General features: G+C 38.8%; 2 protein-coding genes across 3 annotated transcripts in view; both read left to right on the top strand.

Moving 5' to 3' along the window:
- Nucleotides 1-17,341, top strand: part of LOC129768209 (polypeptide N-acetylgalactosaminyltransferase 1) — a 41,835-nt gene that overhangs the window by 4,229 nt on the left and 20,265 nt on the right. The window lies entirely within an intron of this gene.
- LOC129768208 (uncharacterized) lies at nt 13,737-17,205 on the top strand. 2 transcript variants are annotated; one of them, XM_055769689.1, is made up of 3 exons: nt 13,737-14,421; nt 14,483-15,917; nt 16,019-17,205. In XM_055769689.1, the coding sequence occupies exons 2-3, from the start codon at nt 14,508-14,510 to the stop codon at nt 16,880-16,882; spliced, it is 2,274 nt and encodes a 757-aa protein (XP_055625664.1). In that variant the 5' UTR covers nt 13,737-14,421; nt 14,483-14,507; the 3' UTR covers nt 16,883-17,205. The 2 variants fall into 2 exon arrangements, with proteins under 2 accessions (XP_055625664.1, XP_055625663.1); XM_055769688.1 differs by having other exon boundaries at nt 13,737-15,917.

Below are 17,341 nucleotides of genomic sequence, written 5' to 3'. Positions count from 1 at the left end.
GCGAGACCCATCAGTGAAGTATCTTTTCATGCAATTGACTTTTTGGTACTTTCGGTTAAAAATACGGGGAATGAAAGTTTGTCGAAGCTGATCTGAAATCCCAAGTATTGCTTGTTTCATCGACAGATCGTATTCAATTGAGGAACTGCTGATGGTGAAGTGAGCACGGTCTGGAGTAAACGATGGAAGACAAATATCTGATGAAATATAGTGATGATAAATTCTCATAAACCGAGATTGTATATTTAGATGAAGCATTTTATCAAAGTTTTCAATCACAAGTGTGTTCGTGATACCGCATTTCACCAGTATTCTGAGAGAAAGTTCCCAGAATCGGTTCTGTAGAGGAGTTACTCCTGCCAGAACCTCGAGACTCATGTTATGCGTTGAGTGCATACAGCCGAGAGCTATACGCAGACAATGATATTGAATTCGTTCCAATTTTAGAAGGTGACTTTTAGCTGCTGAGAGAAAGCAGAAAGAGCCATACTCCAGAATAGATAGAATAGTTGTTTTATAAAGCGTTATGAGATCTCCCGGATGAGCTCCCCACCACGTGCCGCAAATCGAGCGGAGAAAGTTGACTCTTTTTTGACATTTTTGCTTCAAATACGTAATGTGGGTATTCCAAGTGCATTTTGAATCAAACCAGACACCAAGGTACTTGAAGGTCAATGATTGGGTAATGTTTCTCCCCAAAAGCTTAAGTTGCAATTGGGCTGGGGACCGCTTTCGAGTAAACACTACCAGTTCTGTTTTCTGCGGCGAGAATTCTATCCCTAAGTTCCTTGCCCAAGAAGACAAGTTATCTAGGGAATTTTGCAATGGTCTTTGCAAGTTTTCGGCATGGGGACCTCTGACGGAAACCACACCATCATCTGCAAGTTGTCTTAGCGTGCATTGTTCTGCCAAACAACTGTCAATATCTTTCACATAAAAATTATAAAGAAGGGGGCTGAGACATGAGCCTTGGGGTAGACCCATATAACTATTTCTGGAAGTTGTCAGCTGTCCAAGGGTGAAGTTCATTTGCTTTTCTGACAACAAATTGTACAAGAAGTTATTCAAAATTCCAGGAAGTCCACATCTGTTCAGATTGTCTGACAGAATTTCTATGGAAACTGAATCAAAAGCTCCCTTAATATCCAAGAATACTGAAGCCAGTTGCTGCTTGTGCGCAAAGGCCAGTTGAATATCTGTAGAAAGCAACGCTAGACAATCGTTTGTTCCTTTGCTCTTGCGAAACCCAAATTGTGTACTTGATAGCAAATTATTTGTCTCGATCCATTGATCGAGTCTTCGAAGGATCATTTTCCCCAGCAATTTTCTAATGCACGAGAGCATAGCAATCGGACGGTATGAGTTATGGTCAGACGCTGGTTTGCCAGGCTTTTGAATTGCTATCACTTTGACCTGTCTCCATTCGGGTGGCACAATATTGTTTTCTAGTAGAGTATTGAATAAGTCTAGCAAGCGTCTTTTCGCGATATCGGGAAGATTTTTTAGAAGAACGAATTTAATCATATCGCTTCCGGGTGAAGAGTTGTTCGATGAAAGAAGAGCCATAGAAAATTCCAGCATTGAGAATGGTCTGTCCAGAGGTCCACCGCTCGGAGACGTTTCTCGAAGAATATGTTGGGCTGGAACTGAGTCTGGACAGACCTTTTTAGCGAAATCGAATATCCATCGGTTGGAGTATTCTTCACTCTCGTTGGTAGATGAGCGGTTACGCATGTTGCGAGCTACCCTCCACAAGGTGCGTATTGAGGTTTCACGAGAAAGACCTTAGATGAAATTGCGCCAGTAACCGCGTTTTTTTTGCTTTAACTAATTGTTTCAGCTGTATTTCAAGCTTTGAATATTCCTCGAAGTGTGTGGATGTTCCATGTCTGCGAAAAGCTTTGAAAGCATCAGATTTTTTCAAATACAATTTTGTGCATTCATCGTCCCAGCCAGGAGTGGCTGGTTTTCTTTTAAATGAAGCACTTGGAACTTTTCTTTTTTGTGCTTCCAGTGAGCTTTTATACAATAAATCGACGAAGAATCGATATTCTTCCAATGGTGGAAGTATATCTATTGATTCGACACCGATTGTTACCGCCGTTGCAAATTTTTGCCAGTCGATGTTCCTTGTTAGATCAAATGGAACTCGAGATGGTTCAGTGGATTGCGGGCTAGACTTGATTGATATATTGATTGGCAAGTGATCGCTACCATGGGGATCATTGATGACCTTCCACTGACAATCTAATGATAGCGAGTTTGAGCACAAAGATAGATCGAGTCGGCTTTCCCGAGCCGGAGGTTTTGCAATTCGTGTCACTTCACCAGTGTTCAAGATAGTCAATTTGAAATCGTCACATAAATCGTAAAAAATAGCCGCCCTAGCGTCATCATAAAGATCGCCCCACCCAGTACCATGGGAGTTCATGTCACCCAAAATTAGAACTGGGGTTGAGAGAATCGAAATTAGATTCCAAAGTTGACTACGGCTAATGGAAGTATTCGGGGGAACGTATACTGAAGCTATGCAGAGTTCTTTATTCTTTGCTGTTATTTGACAAGCGATGATTTCGACGTCTGATAGAGCTGGGAGAGGAATTTTATAGAAAGAGTAGCACTTTTTGATCCCTAAAAGTACTCCACCATAGGAATCATCTCTATCCAGGCGAATAATATTAAAATCGTGGAAGTTGAGTTCTGTGTCAGAAGAAAGCCATGTTTCGGAAAGAGCGAATATATCACAATCATAATTTTGAAGTAAAAATTTGAACGAGTCTAGTTTAGGCACTAGACTACGGCAGTTCCATTGTAGCACATTGATCATATCTTCCACTACGTTAGGTGAATTATCCATCGAAAGATATGATTGATGCAAGGAGGGGCCATGAAGCAGTCAATTGCTTAAGATAAGACTTTAAAGATGGAAGCAAGGCAGAAATAAGGCTTCTGAGGGGGTCTTGAATTTTGAACGTGTTTAGTATGAAGTCCACAATGTCCGAAAAAGCTATCAATCCTCGATTAGACGCGAATTTTCTACGAAAAGATCGAGGAGCAGCGTTTTTATTTCTCTCTTCTCTGGGTAATGACGTAAAATCCTTGCTGCAACCAGGAACTGGCTGAGAAGGAGCCTTCGGATTCGTTTTTTTGCTACTATTACCCTTGGAATTAGACAATCTTCCGAGGGTCATTTTAGCTTTCTTACGGTGCACCATTGGTGAAGAGAGCTTTCTTTTTGATGATTCATCCTTTATTGAACATTCTGGTGCAGCCGAAGTATGACCCTCATCAGAATCAGAATCCGATTCTTGAGATGACAAAACCGAAAATTGGTTTTCATTTTGAGCGGCTGATGCGGTCTTTAGCATTTCAGCATAAGTCCGCTTGGAGCGTCCAGCGATAGAACGCTTCACTTTATCGGAATGCTGTTTGTACCTTGGGCACTCTTGTAGAGGGTGAGGATTCTCGCCACAGTGAATGCATTTTTCCACTGTTTGAGTGCAAGAATCCTCACTATGTTTATCGCCACATTTGCCGCAACGAAATTTGTTGCCGCAGTGGCTAACCGAGTGTCCCAACTTTTTACATTTGGTACAATTATAAACCCGCGGTACAAACAGGCGCACTGGGAAAAAAACATTTTCTACTTTCACATAGTTTGGGAGAACAGAACCTGCGAAAGTAACTCGAAAAGAGTGCGAGGGCTTATAAACTTTTTTATTTTCTTCCAAAGATGCTGAGTGCAGATTTCTAACATCCAGGATCTTTACAAGATCTCCAATCATCGAGTTTTTGAAGGAACCCGACGCTTGTTTTAGTTCATCGACACTCAGACTCGCGTCGGTTACTACGCCTTCTATCTCCACATCTCGAGAAGGGATGTAGATGTGATACACACTGTTAAAAACTTCGTGGTCAACAATCTTGTTGGCCACATCAAAAGTCGGTGCTTCTACACGCAGTTTGTCCGGTCTCTCTTTATGTATCGAGACGCCCTTATAATTACGCAGCACATCTCTTGAAATATCAAGAGTTCTCAAAGCTTTTTCCTTGGGCCGAAAGAAAACAACCCATGGTGCCTTCGAGGACTGTTGATAATAACGCGTCCGCGCAACATTGGCATCAGCAGATGTCATAACGGTTGCGCAGACGGTGCGCAACCGCCTATGAAAACGAAAAAAAAACTCGCACGCACACACACAACTCACACGCACACACTCGCGCAAAAACTCAACTTAAAACTAACTTAGACTAAAAACTAACTTAAACTAAAAACTAGCTCAAATCAAAAATCTTCTTGAAAAAAAAACAATAATTTCGTAAAAAAAAAAAATTAATAAATAAAAACTCAATAAAAAAATTTAGTCTGATGAGTTCGAGCAACTTGAACAACCCTATTCAGGGATCTATACAACGCTGCACGCTACGGTATAAGCACAGTAGCGAGACGGCAAAAACTATTCTATTGTACTTCTCTGTTTGATGTTTGGTGAAGATACAGATGTGACGCTCAATGGAACCAATTCACAGAACACCGGTCCAGCGTCGCTGGAGAGGTGCTGCTTCCTCGCTGTTCCGGATGCGTTGGCACGTAACTTGTCACCAATGGGCGAAAGAAAAAAAAACAACCAAAAATCACTTTGGCGGAGGGGGAAAAAAAACTTTCCAGCTTCGATATTGTAGCGGAGGACGGACAATGTGTGTCCGTCTCTTGCAAATAATCGACGAGGAATGAGACCAAGTGATATTGTGTGAGTAAAAAAGTACACAATATCACTTGGCTATTGTGGATCACGTTCACTCGGGATGCTCAAAATAATTTCGGCACGAACACAAACCATGATTATTCAAGTCACACAAGTCACACATGATTATTCAAGTCGCTCCAGCTAGCAGATAGCTATCTTCCTCAATGCTAATGTCAGGCGTAGCTGTTTTGCTCGATACAAGTAACCCGGACGACGTGTGGGGGCAGCACCCACCAAAACTAAGCCCTCTCTCTACTCAATCCCCTCGGGACCACATCTAGGCGACTACTTTGGGGATGGCTGTGCTCATGCACTTCTCTTTGTTTAATTATTTGTTTCGCTCTCTCTTTGTTTAATTATTTAGTGTAACACAAGTGATTACTGTCATTCATACAAGTATCTGAACAATCCACTCATTTTGGTTATATATTCGTGAGAGGTTACTTGCATGACACATTGTGTATCATTCGATATTGGTCGAAATCCAAACACTGCAAGAAAATAGGTGCGAACCATTAATTAAAAAGAAAACATATTCACTGTTCAAATGAATAGTAGCTATGTTCTATTGAGTGAACTATCAGTATTTAGTCGGAAATCCATTACTTTTCAATACGCAACGTATTGGCGGAGAATGGACAAGCTTCTTTTTTCACCAATTTCAGATCTTTTTTCACCAATTTCAGTAATCGGCGGTCGTTCCTAAAACTAGTTTTCCTTTTCTGTCCTCGTGTTTTTTATTTCTTCCGGTGTTTCAGGGCATATTCTGTGAGCAGTCGGTGGTTTCTGCTATTTCTTTAAAGGTTTCACCTTCATATAGCAGTTTTTTGATCAGCCGTCTTTCATCGGGACTGCAATGTTTACCACGACGATGTCTGTAAACAAAAAGCAAAATTTTAAAGCCAACTTATGAAATATTAGTTTATCAGTACAGACTTACTATTTCAATTCACAGAAAACCGTAAATCAATAGCCAATTTATGTTAAAAGTCACGTCACGATGTATAGTATAGTAAAACAGTTATATTTTTTCCCACTCAAAAACTGGTCAATGAAAGTTTACGTTCGCTTACGGTAAACTAATATTGATTTTCACAGATAACATTGTTCCATTAATTGTTCATAATATAAGCAATCTCACACAAAGATGGCGTTTTATTACGCATTATATATGATAGGTTATAATTAAGGAATACTTACACCTATTATTTTTTCCACCACTGTAGGACCTCCACCTTATTTGACAAAAATTGTCGAGGTGATCCACAAGATTCTGCGCCAAAATTCCGAAATCGATCAAAGTGTCCAGTCAGTCATGCCTAGGCACCGACACGCGATGAATAGAGATGGGCAAAACAGTTCACTTTGATGAACGGTTCACTCACTAACCGTTCATCTAAGTGAATCAGTTCTTTTGAACCGTTCTTTCGCTCTTTCGTTCAGCGGTATTAAGAACAACATAGAATGTTAGCTGCAACCCAACATCAATAGACAGCTATTAATTGATATCGTTGGATTGGATAGTGTACGTATGGGATTTTTATTTTTTGAAATTTAGTGGGGAAAGATAAGCTGCTTCTTTAAAAGTCACAAACTGTATGTGAAAATATGTATATTGATCGACAAAAGTTTATGTAATAATTTGATGCGCACAACATATGTGCAATTTTTCATATTCTCTTTTTGGACAACACACAGGTTCCATGTAAGATCATATTTTATAATTTTCATTCAGACAAAAAAATCAGCAGCGATTTTCACTAACAATCAATCATACAAACAATCACGATAACACGTACACGCAATAGGCCAAACAATGAATTGAAAGCAACGAAAAAACTTTTTTCTCAACATGCCCTCACTATAATATTTTATGTTTACCTAATCCATGAATCGCCCCAGCTTCCCCCAGATTTTTTCTGATAATCAGAAAGTATATGATTGTTACGCGGAATTGAAAAAATACATGAAATTGAAAATATATAGTTTTGCTTTTAAAACTACGAAAATCTAATTTAATTTTTAATCCAAAATTGAGTATACATTAACAAAATAAACCATGAGTTACATGCATTTTGCTCATAAATGACAAATCGTTTTATTTTCCTTACAAGCGTTCTCGTTATATTTATCCATTCCGTCCAGCGCAAATCAGTTCAGCTGCACTAGTTTGTTCGCAAACAGTTCGGCCGCAAACACTTCGTTCTCAAACAGTTCGTTCCCAAACAGTTCACTCTCAATCAGTTCTTTGCCATACAGTTCACTCTCAAACAGTTCGTTCACAAACAGTTCACTCTCCAACAGTTCACTCGCAAACCGTTCTTACGGAATCAGTTCGTTCACAAACCGTTCGCTCGCAATCAGTTCGTGGGGAGAACTACCGTTCTTTGAAAAAGAACGACCGCTCGTTCACTCTTTTCAGCGAACTAGTTCTTTCGTACCGTTCGTGAACGGTTTGCCCATCTCTAGCGATGAAATTTGTCGATTAGTGAATGAATAAGTAGCTCGGGCTGCCCATAGAATGTCTGCAGGGTCTGTATCGTCTCTTAACCGTCTCTAAAGCTCGGTCGCGTAGACACCTCTAAAGGCGGATGTGGATTTCCGCATCCGCGTTGCAACAAGCGATTGTAGACTGATGAATGCTGCTGATTGAGATGGGTCAGTCTTCGAGATTCCCTTTAAATGTTGCTAGTTCTTTGACCAGCACTTGTCGAATTTTTTGGAATTCTTTCTCAAGCTGTCAAAAAGACAAACATACTTGAAGAAGATCTGCTTTATTGAAATTAAAGATACATTGTCCATTGTTGAAAAAAAAAAATTTGAAAACATTTAAAACCGGTCCGTAATCGGTTAATCGGCGATGGTTCCGTTTGATACCGGAACAGAAGCGTTATGCGGCCTTCATGTCAACTTTGTGAATGCATCTATTGGTTCTATCAATCAACTGTTTGCAATTCGTGTCTCACTAGTTATTTTTGTACACCAAGGAGCTCAATCCCGAAGAAATCTTCGGTTGCGCTTTATACGGCCGAAACACGTATTGTCCATCTGCATGGTGTTTTTTTTGTTGAAACGGGATCGAATTTTCTTTAAACATTCGTTCTGGTACACATCTTGACTGAGAGCCAAACCAGTGGCCTTAAACCATAACTAAGAAATATGTACCTCTCTAGGAAATGACAATGTACAGCACCACTTTCCGTTCAAACTTATATCTTATGCTCGGAGATGCAATAGAACTATCCATGAAATAGTATCGATCGTTTCCGGGAATGTGCGTCTTCGAAAGTGGGATGTAACTTTCGTCGTCCAAAACAAAACATTTTCCGAAATAATTTCTTATCAACCAGCGACAGTGTTGAGCATAGGGCCCTCGAAAAAATTTAAATTTATTCTATTGATTGTTCTTAAAAAATGAAATTCAATTGCTAGTTTAATGATTAAGAGCAAGATTTAATGACTATTTACGGCGTGATCAATTCATGCAAAATACATGATCTTCACAACTGTATTTTACACAATTGTAAATTCCCCAGATTCTGCTACCTGGCCACAATGTATGAAACTTAATTAAAAATGTTATAAGCTTATCCGCATTCCTATGGCAATTTCCCGTCACCCATCTGCGTTAAAGACGTCATGAAAAAGCCTCCAGTGTTTTTGCATTAAAATCCAATCTAATCGTACGCCATCTGTAGTCATACAGCTTCTACTTATGACACGTACACTTTTTTCTCTTGTTTATATTCGTCCACACAAGTCAAGCGGAGGAAGGTTTGTAGAAGAAACTGCCCGGTATCGCATTATTCTACTTTCCTTGGGGCCAACAGCAGCGGCATACACACGAAAGAACACCATAACATAGTGAAAGGTTACGAAGGCCACTCACACACGGCATCGTAAGCAATCTGCAGGTTTTTTGTGCTCATCGCCGTGAGAAGTTGGGTAAATTTTTCATGGAAACAAAACTATATTGACTCTGCCACGACAGAGCTTCGAAGACTCACTCAGTCCAACACCCGCTCCGATAGTGCCGATTTGATATTTTCTACAGATTGATTTGCATGCGGGTTTCATTTGGTGTTACACCTGATGACACCACAGAGAGTATCGTCTTCCAGATGCATAATTGATCCAGTCAAGCATGCGGTCATGCCGCTTTTTCAATTGAAAAGGTCAAATGTGGTCGAATTTCTGATAGCGCCTCTTTCGATTGTGGCACACATTTTCTTCACCCCTGGGTTTTCATGTTCTGTTCATTTTCTCAATAATGAAAGTGTTTCCCTATCTTCAATGATACGTTTATAAAACCATCGTGCATTTTGGTGCATTCTTTCTCGCCAGCATAGCTTTCGAACAGTGCGTGCCGTTTCGTTTATACAGAGAGTCACACGCGAAAGAGCCGAGTCAATGTAAACAAAAATTCGCTTTCAACTTACAAACAATCATTCGTTTGGTTTGCTGATTTTCTAAGCTTCCTCTCGTTCAGTTTGTCCTTCTCGCATGAGTCTGGTCGGTCTTTGTAGATGTACCGTATCGGACGGACTACCGATCTCATGTGGTATTTAAAATTCAAGTGACGTGAATTCAAAAACCGTGATTATTTTTTTGATATAATATATTTTATATAATATATATATCTTTGATATATTTGATTTGATTTACCAAGTTAGATTCGTGTACAACTTCGATCGTTGTGTTTTTCAATACGTGTCCGACTCAATTTTTTTTCAGAACATAGTCTACGTTGATTTTGATAGAATTTTTTTTACGTGGCTTGATGGTTTTAGATCTGCTCGGTGGAAAAGAAAAGTTTGTTTTGTTATCTCCCGAAACGCACGCTATCAGCCAACAGTTTCAGTGTGTTCAATTTATCGAGCGCCACCCCCACCCTACAAGTGGTCGCAGAAAAGGAGGTGAAAACAAGCTGCAAAAGAGACGACGAGGAAAACAAACGCTTTTGCTACTCGAAAGTCACGCGTTTTCCCCTATCTTCGGATTAAAGCGCTCCTTTTGTTGGCATCCGACATGGCCACAATCTGTGTTTTTTTTTTGCTCTCCACTCTACATTCACATGGGACGAGATGTGTGAACCTGGAGGGAAGGTGGAAGGGAAGTTAAAGATTGGAAGGTTTTTCTTCCGTTTTCGTCCAAATATGTATATATACGCCTGATAGGAACCGTTGTTCTGTACAAAGAAAAAAACCCTCGACGACTACTAGAAGAAACATATTTAACTTTTTTTTCTTATTTTCTTCATATCAGCTTTGTAAAATGGTACATGCAGTCTATAGCATCGACTTGATTTTTATGGAATAAAAGCATACAGCAAATCCCAAGAACCTTTTGAAAGGCGCCAAACCTCGGCTGGATCTGATCTCCAAATGATTCTCTTTATCAATAATTTACCCTACATTGACTCTAATCAGAAATCAGAGAGGCGTTTTTTCGTTTCTGAGCTATGATTTCCCAAAGTTAACATGTTTTGGTTGCACAGGTAGCTTTATGAAAAATATCACAAATGAACTAATTTTATTCAGAACATGCCATGTGCGTAGTAACAAACCATGATATATTGAATCTGATAAAAATGGATATCGAAATGGAGCATGAGCTTAAGTAGACTGTACAATTCGTAGTTGCTCTCCGTCATTGACCTGAACCAGCGAAATTGCACAGAGAACCTCCAAATGACGCTTGGGAGTAGGACATCATTCTCATTATGCAAGTTTCGATAAATCCAGCTTAAAATAGTGAATAACGACACCGGCGACCTCCTTAAGTCACCAGAGGAAAGGAAGGAATGTTAGTATGATATTCGCCGCCCGAAGCCCAGAAGGGTTGCCTCTATAGCGTGGTTTCCTAGCGAATATAACGGGAAGGATAAGTGTTAGTGGAAAGGGTAAAAAATCAGGATTCACTGCAGTAAGTGATGTGATTTCCTAAACGCGGAGTCTCAGCCATATGACGGATACCTGAAAAGGCAATCCAGAGCTCCTATAATTTCGCTATCTGCAAAACATATGTATAATCAGATATCTCATCAAGTGTATGTGTGTGGAAAACATATTCCGAAGACAAGTGAAAGGAAATTGTATAGTGTCAATTATAAGATTAGAAGAATCAATGAACAGTTCTGCGATTGGACCCATGAACGTGCGCTTAGTAAGAAAACGTAAATGTTTGAAGGTATAGATGACAAAAAAAATCCATTTTGGGCGGAACGGAGTTTGCCGGGTCATTGGCCATTAATTTACAAGGGAAATTGTGTTTTCTCGATAACTGTTGACTAATGCGATCGTTATAATTCCTGACTTCTGAGGAAACCCAAGCTAAATTATTAATCATAATATTACGTCTCCATTGCAATTCGCAATCAAATATGTTGTAGAGATAAAATTTACGACTATTCCTTCATTCCTGTTTCCACTGTGTCCGGGTTGTTCGGGTGGTTATTTTATTATAGACGAATTTCATGCCAACTCGTCTTAGGAGTTGGCAGCACCATCTCAGATAGTAGTGAAACGTTGTGGGTGTAAAGACATGAGTCGTTCAAGCAACTTTGCATACTTAAAATATTCGAAAAAAAAAATTTGTGGGTTATATCTATGATATAACCGCAAGGTTGACGTGGAACTACCATTCGTTTGTATTGATTAAATTCTTGATTGAATGAAACAGTTTCCAAATTCAATTGAATTCAATATATTTGCTTTGTGAGTAAAAAAATTGAACAAATGCCATGTAAAGTCAATTCATTTATTGTGATTGATTGTTCTTCGTTACAAGTAAATTTAATGACAGACATTTTACGTTTGGTATTATGACTAGAACAAAATATATGTACGGAAGAATTATCAAACGTTTGATGAACCAGCCTAAGGCTGAAAATCTTTCCAATAAAGACAAAAAAATAATTACCAAACGATTATTCTATTTTACATTTCCCTCTGAAGTTTACATCCCAAAAGTGTACATACTTCTCGAATCTCGAATTTGCTTGAAACTGGGAAGTTCATTCGCTTCTAGTGTCTGCACGATTTCCCCAGGTTCCTAAGTTTAGAAGATCGTGTTAGGACAGACATATTCCACTCTGCACAACGGCAAGCGAGGACAAAAGTACTCGCAGTTTGCATTTATTTGCAGAGCCGATTTCCCCAGAAACCTCGGTTTTGAAGTCTGTGTTAGGGAAACACATTTCAATCGGAACAAAAATACCCCCGACTTGTATGAATTCGCAATGCCGATTTCCCCACTCTCCATAGATTTGAAGTCTGTGTTAGGGAAACACATTCCAGTCGGAACAAAAATACCCCCGACTTGCATGAATTTGAAATGCCGATTTCTCCAGGCACCTTGGTTTAGAAATCTCTGTTAGGGAACACATTTCGGTGGGAACAAAACGAATGTGATAACTACTAACTGTTACTTGTCTAATTATGTTCTAGCTTTTAGTACATTAATCCGTATAACCTCAAAAGCTGTTTTATTTATTTTATTTTCTAGTTTTTAGCAAATTATCTGTACCATTAGCATACTACAATGGTATCTCTACAATGAAACCATTCAACTTTTTTTAAATTTTTATTTCTTACCTAACTTTCTTCGGAATATTTTAATTATTTACTGTATTCTAATAGTCAAATCATTTTATTTGATAATAATACAGGGTAACTTCGATATAACGTACATTTTACTTTCAAAATTGTACGTTGTATCGAATTGTACGTTATATCGAAACATAATAAAGAACTCAGAAACGTAGCTTATATTACTTTATTGTGTTACTGTTTGAGTAAGGTTAAGGGATAAATTCAACTAGAAGACGAAGCCAACCTTTCTCTTGATGTTTTCCTTCGTACTGTTGATTAAAATTTGATTCATTTAGAATCCGGAATCACAAAACAGTTGTACTTCGGGATTGGTTAAAAGTACAAAACAAGCTTTAGTATCAAAATACAGATAATTCATTGTTCTTTCAGAAAAATACTATTAAAAAATTATTCCTTTGGACTTTGAAAATGTGTACGTTATAACGAGGCTACGCTATATCGAAGTTTCCCTGTATTGAGGGGAATGCAAAAAATACATAGTCGACTATTTAGTGGAGGTTACCTTTTCGAATTTATGTTGTTCATAATGTAGTCTATTCTCCAAGTCGAGCCATTCAGCCATTTTTTAGGGGCGGCCAAATTGAATTTTCAAGCAGTTTTATAATGGCAGTATAATTAAAGGTATGTTCCAAATTTCAGAACAATCAGTGATCAGGAACGGGGTCAAATTTCAATCAATGTGGGGCAATCCTACAAACACTCAAACATACATACAAACAGGGCAATCTGAATGAAAACATTAAAAAGTAATCAGTTATTTGCGGACTGTGGCCATCTTAGATTTGAATTTTTCATGATCTGCTATGTTCTTCTAGTCGAGCACTTTCATTTGATACCCATATTGATGTGGTTTAGAAAAAAATATACATTTGGCGCACCTTTGTGGTTGCGGCTATTTTGGATTTGCATTTTTAATAAATAACTGTGTCAATCCCTTTCATTTGATACAGGTCGGACTCGATTATACACAGACTCGATTATATGTGATTCGATTATATACAAAGTTGGACTCGATTATATACAGTTTGAGAAAAAATAATTTTTTTTCATATTTCAAATATTAGGCTGTCAAAAAAGTCCTGCGGTATTTTTTTTGAATTTTCATTTGTTCATAAAATTAGTTACAATCATCTGTTTTAAGTCAAATATGCGCCGTTTTGTTCGATGACTTGTTCCCAACGAGATGCCAACTTTATAATACCCCTGTTATAGAAGCTCGCTTCCTTATTGGCAAAAAACTCGGATAGCCAATTTTCACAGGCCTCTTTTGTGGCTAACTTCTGACTACCTAGCTCGTTCGCCATGGACAAAAACAGGTGGTAGTCACTTCGTGCAAGGTCCGGACTATACGGCGGATGCAAAAGCAGGGTGTCGACTACCTTGAAAATCCTTGAAAATCAGGGAATATCAGGGAATTCAAATATGGTCAGGGAAAATCAGGGAAAATCAGGGAATTTTACCACAATCAGGGAAAAATGAAATTCGTTGGATATAAAATATAAAAGTTTTTAGCCTTCCAGGTTTTATGTGTACATTTACTTCAGTGTATGTTGTTTGTTTTTGTCTGTGAAAATGGCGCGAAAGTAGAAGTCTTTTACTTTCGTGCAGTTTTTGCCAACTCCGTGTTAAGCCGTTATTTATCAGATACCATCATCTCGAGCACCAGTTTGACAATTGTTGAATGCAACTGACAGCTGATATATTTGCGCTTTCCGAGCACAGCCAGTAAGATAGGCGATGTCACGGGGCTGTTTTTTCGACCATTTGAAAGATGTGTTTGCGTAAGAAGAAATAGAACTGCAAGAATTTAAGTTTGAATTTCGTTCAACGGAAGCGACTGTTGGTGCTCGTAGGCAGAAACAGAACTGCAAAAATTTAAGTTTGAATTTCATTTAATGGAAGTGATTGTTGATGCTCGCTTTGTGTTAAAGTTGAGGTGGGTGAGCCAATTTTATAATCGGTGAATACAGTAAAATAATTTATTCATTATTTTAGCAGAGAGGTACGATAAAATCATAAGGTTGTCTGGCATTCTTCCCCGACTATCAACTGAAGCGAAGGTGTAGTGTACTGACAATTTACAGTGACCTTTTTTACTGATAATTATTATCTTTATCATAGGAAATCCAGTAGAACTTAGTTCGAAATGGCAAGCAAAACCACGTTCCAAGGCGTTTGGTTGCATGACCCGGAGTTTTCATCATGGTTGAAACGAATTGACACTAAGCTAGGATGCGCATACTGTTCTGTATGTTCCTGTGAAATAGTTCTCAGCAACATGGGCAAACAGGCTCTCAAAAGTCATATGAAATCAAAGAAGCATAGTCAACGAACCACAGCCGGAAATATTTTCAAATATCTAATGAGTGATTCACACCAAACGTTCGAACCAGGCACTTCCAAGAATATCGGATTCAGTTGTGCTAGAAATGATCATCCACCTGTGGAATCAGTACCTACTGTTGCGATTCCTTCAGTTTCCTCTGCGAGCATTCTACCTCCTTCGAAAACTATCGATAAATTCATGCTGAAAAACGATACCATCAAAGCTGAGATCCTGTGGTGTTTGGAAACAGTTATGTGTCACAAATCACTCCGCACAGCTGAAAAGGACATGGTAGTATTGAGAACAATGTTTCATGATAGCCAGATTGCTGAGAAGGTTCAACTAGGCCGTGATAAAATGAGCTACATGATGCTGTTTGGCATTGCCCCCTATTATAAATCTGAGCTCGATAAAACTCTGCATAATACAAACTGCATTGTCGTTGGTTTTGACGAGTCCTTAAATAAGACTACAAAAAAGCAGCAAATGGATCTAAATGTCAGATTTTGGGATGAAGAAAAGAAGGAGGTGGTAACTCGTTACATGACCTCAATGTTCTTGGGACGATCTCGAGCAACAGATTTACATGCAGCTTTTAAAGAAGGCCTGGGAAATATCCCTTTAAACAAGCTTCTTCAGGTGTCGATGGATGGTCCCAACGTGAATTGGTCATTTTTACGCGAGCTGAAAATGGACTTTGAACATGGAGAAGAAAGGCTCTTGGATTTAGGTAGCTGCGGATTGCATATTTTGCACGGTGCATTCAAGGAAGGTGTTCGCTGCTCTGGATGGAATGTTACGAAGTACCTGCGAGGCATCTATCACATCTTCAAAGATGTTCCAGCACGACGCGCTTTATTCACATCGTATTCGGGAAGTGCTGTGTATCCACTGAAGTTTTGCGCTCACAGATGGTTGGAAAACATTAACGTAGCACAAAGAGCTGTGGAGATTACTCCTCATATAAGGAAGTTCGTTGAGGGTGTTCAGAATGACAAAATTGAACCAAAATCAGATTCGTACGTCGATGTAGTTGAGTGTCTAAAAGATCCTCTACTGTTGGCTAAGTTGACCTTTTTCAAATCCGTTGCCGCTGAAGTAGAACCATTTTTGCGCGAGTTCCAAACGGATAATCCCATGGTGCCATTTTTGTATAACAATTTGAGTCAAATGGCTAGAAGTATATTGGGAAGATTCATGCAGATCGATCAGCTAAAGAACATCACTCAGGTATATTTAATCTCTTGTGGATAATTCATTCTATCAAATGATTGATCCAATAGCAATTTTATTGCTATTTGAATAAAATTTACTGTTTTCATTTCTTTCAGGTAACAATAGAAGAGATCAATGAAGCCAAGAATCATTTACCAATGAAAGAGATTGTATTGGGTTTTGAAACAAGAAAAGTTTTAAAAAACTCGTCAAAATTGACCCAAAAACAAATTCTGCAATTTCGTCTGGAATGCAAAGGATTTTTGAAAGCACTGATTCTAAAGCTTATGAAGCGATCGCCATTGACGTATCCTGTGACGAAAGCCGCATCCTCTCTTGACCCTTCAGTCATTGATTCCGATCAAAAATTGGCTGGAAAACGATTCGAAAAGCTTTTAACTATATTGATGGATTTTGGTCGTATCAGTGGAGCTTCAGCAGACTTGGCACTGAAACAATATTTAAAATTAGTTGGTAGCAACAAAAGCAACAAGTTTGCCTACTATGATCGGAAAAATGAACGACTGGACCATTTCTGGAAGGGATTGCTATCGGGGGATGAGTTTATGGAACTTTTTACCATCGTAAAAATGATCTGCTGTCTCTCGCATGGAAACGCCAACCTTGAGAGGGGCTTTTCCATTAACGCTGAATGTCTTTTTGAAAACATGCGTGAGGAATCGGTTGTTGCTAAGCGACAAATTTATGACGCTGTATTTCACGCTGGAGAGATAGCATCAATACAAATTTCGAACCAGCTAATTCAACGAGTTCGAAATTCTCACTCCCTTTATATAGAAGACAAGGAACGCCGTAAGAAAGAAGATCTTGCGTCAAATGCGTCAAAGATGATGAAACGTCAACGAGAAGCAGAAGCGAAATCTTTAGAGATCAAACGGAGTAAAATTTTGGAAAACGCACAGAAGGAAGCCGAAAGTTTGCAAGAAAAAATCGCTTTGTTGAAATCAACTGTTTTGTAAAACTCATCCGAATCAAAATAAATAAAATTTTCTGCTGTATTAGTATTTAAGCATCTTTCATGAACTGCATGAATAAATCATGTTCTATCTTTTACGCCGTTTCTCAGTCTTTGTATAATTCAAACAAAAAAATACAAAAAACTCATTTATTGGATTATATTCGCTCATAAATTTACTTGTTCTAGCCTTCATAGATACTTACTAGCTGTTAAAAAACAGAACTAAAATAAAAATTTTGATCACTAGTCTATATCTGGAATTTTTCTGGAAAAGTACTGGAAAATCAGGGAATATCAGGGAATTTTTTTTCGGAATTTGAGTCGACACCCTGAAAAGAACCTCCCATCCGAGCTCCCGGAGGTTCTGGCGCGTCACCAAAGAAGTGTGTGGCCTGGCGTTGTCCTGATGGAAGACAATGCGGCCTCTGTTTATCAAAGATGGCCTCTTCTTCATGAGTGC

Source organism: Toxorhynchites rutilus, chromosome 2, assembly GCF_029784135.1.
Source record: "Toxorhynchites rutilus septentrionalis strain SRP chromosome 2, ASM2978413v1, whole genome shotgun sequence".
In the NCBI taxonomy this organism is placed as follows: domain Eukaryota; kingdom Metazoa; phylum Arthropoda; class Insecta; order Diptera; family Culicidae; genus Toxorhynchites; species Toxorhynchites rutilus.
This window is presented reverse-complemented; position numbering and strand designations above follow the sequence as displayed.

Excerpts from the sequence above, each read along its gene's own strand:
- LOC129768208 (XM_055769689.1), top strand. The coding sequence starts at position 14,508 with ATGGCAAGCAAAACCACGTTCCAAGGCGTTTGGTTGCATGACCCGGAG. Across the intron at positions 15,918-16,018 it reads AGCTAAAGAACATCACTCAG|GTAACAATAGAAGAGATCAA; the intron begins GTATATTTAATC and ends CATTTCTTTCAG.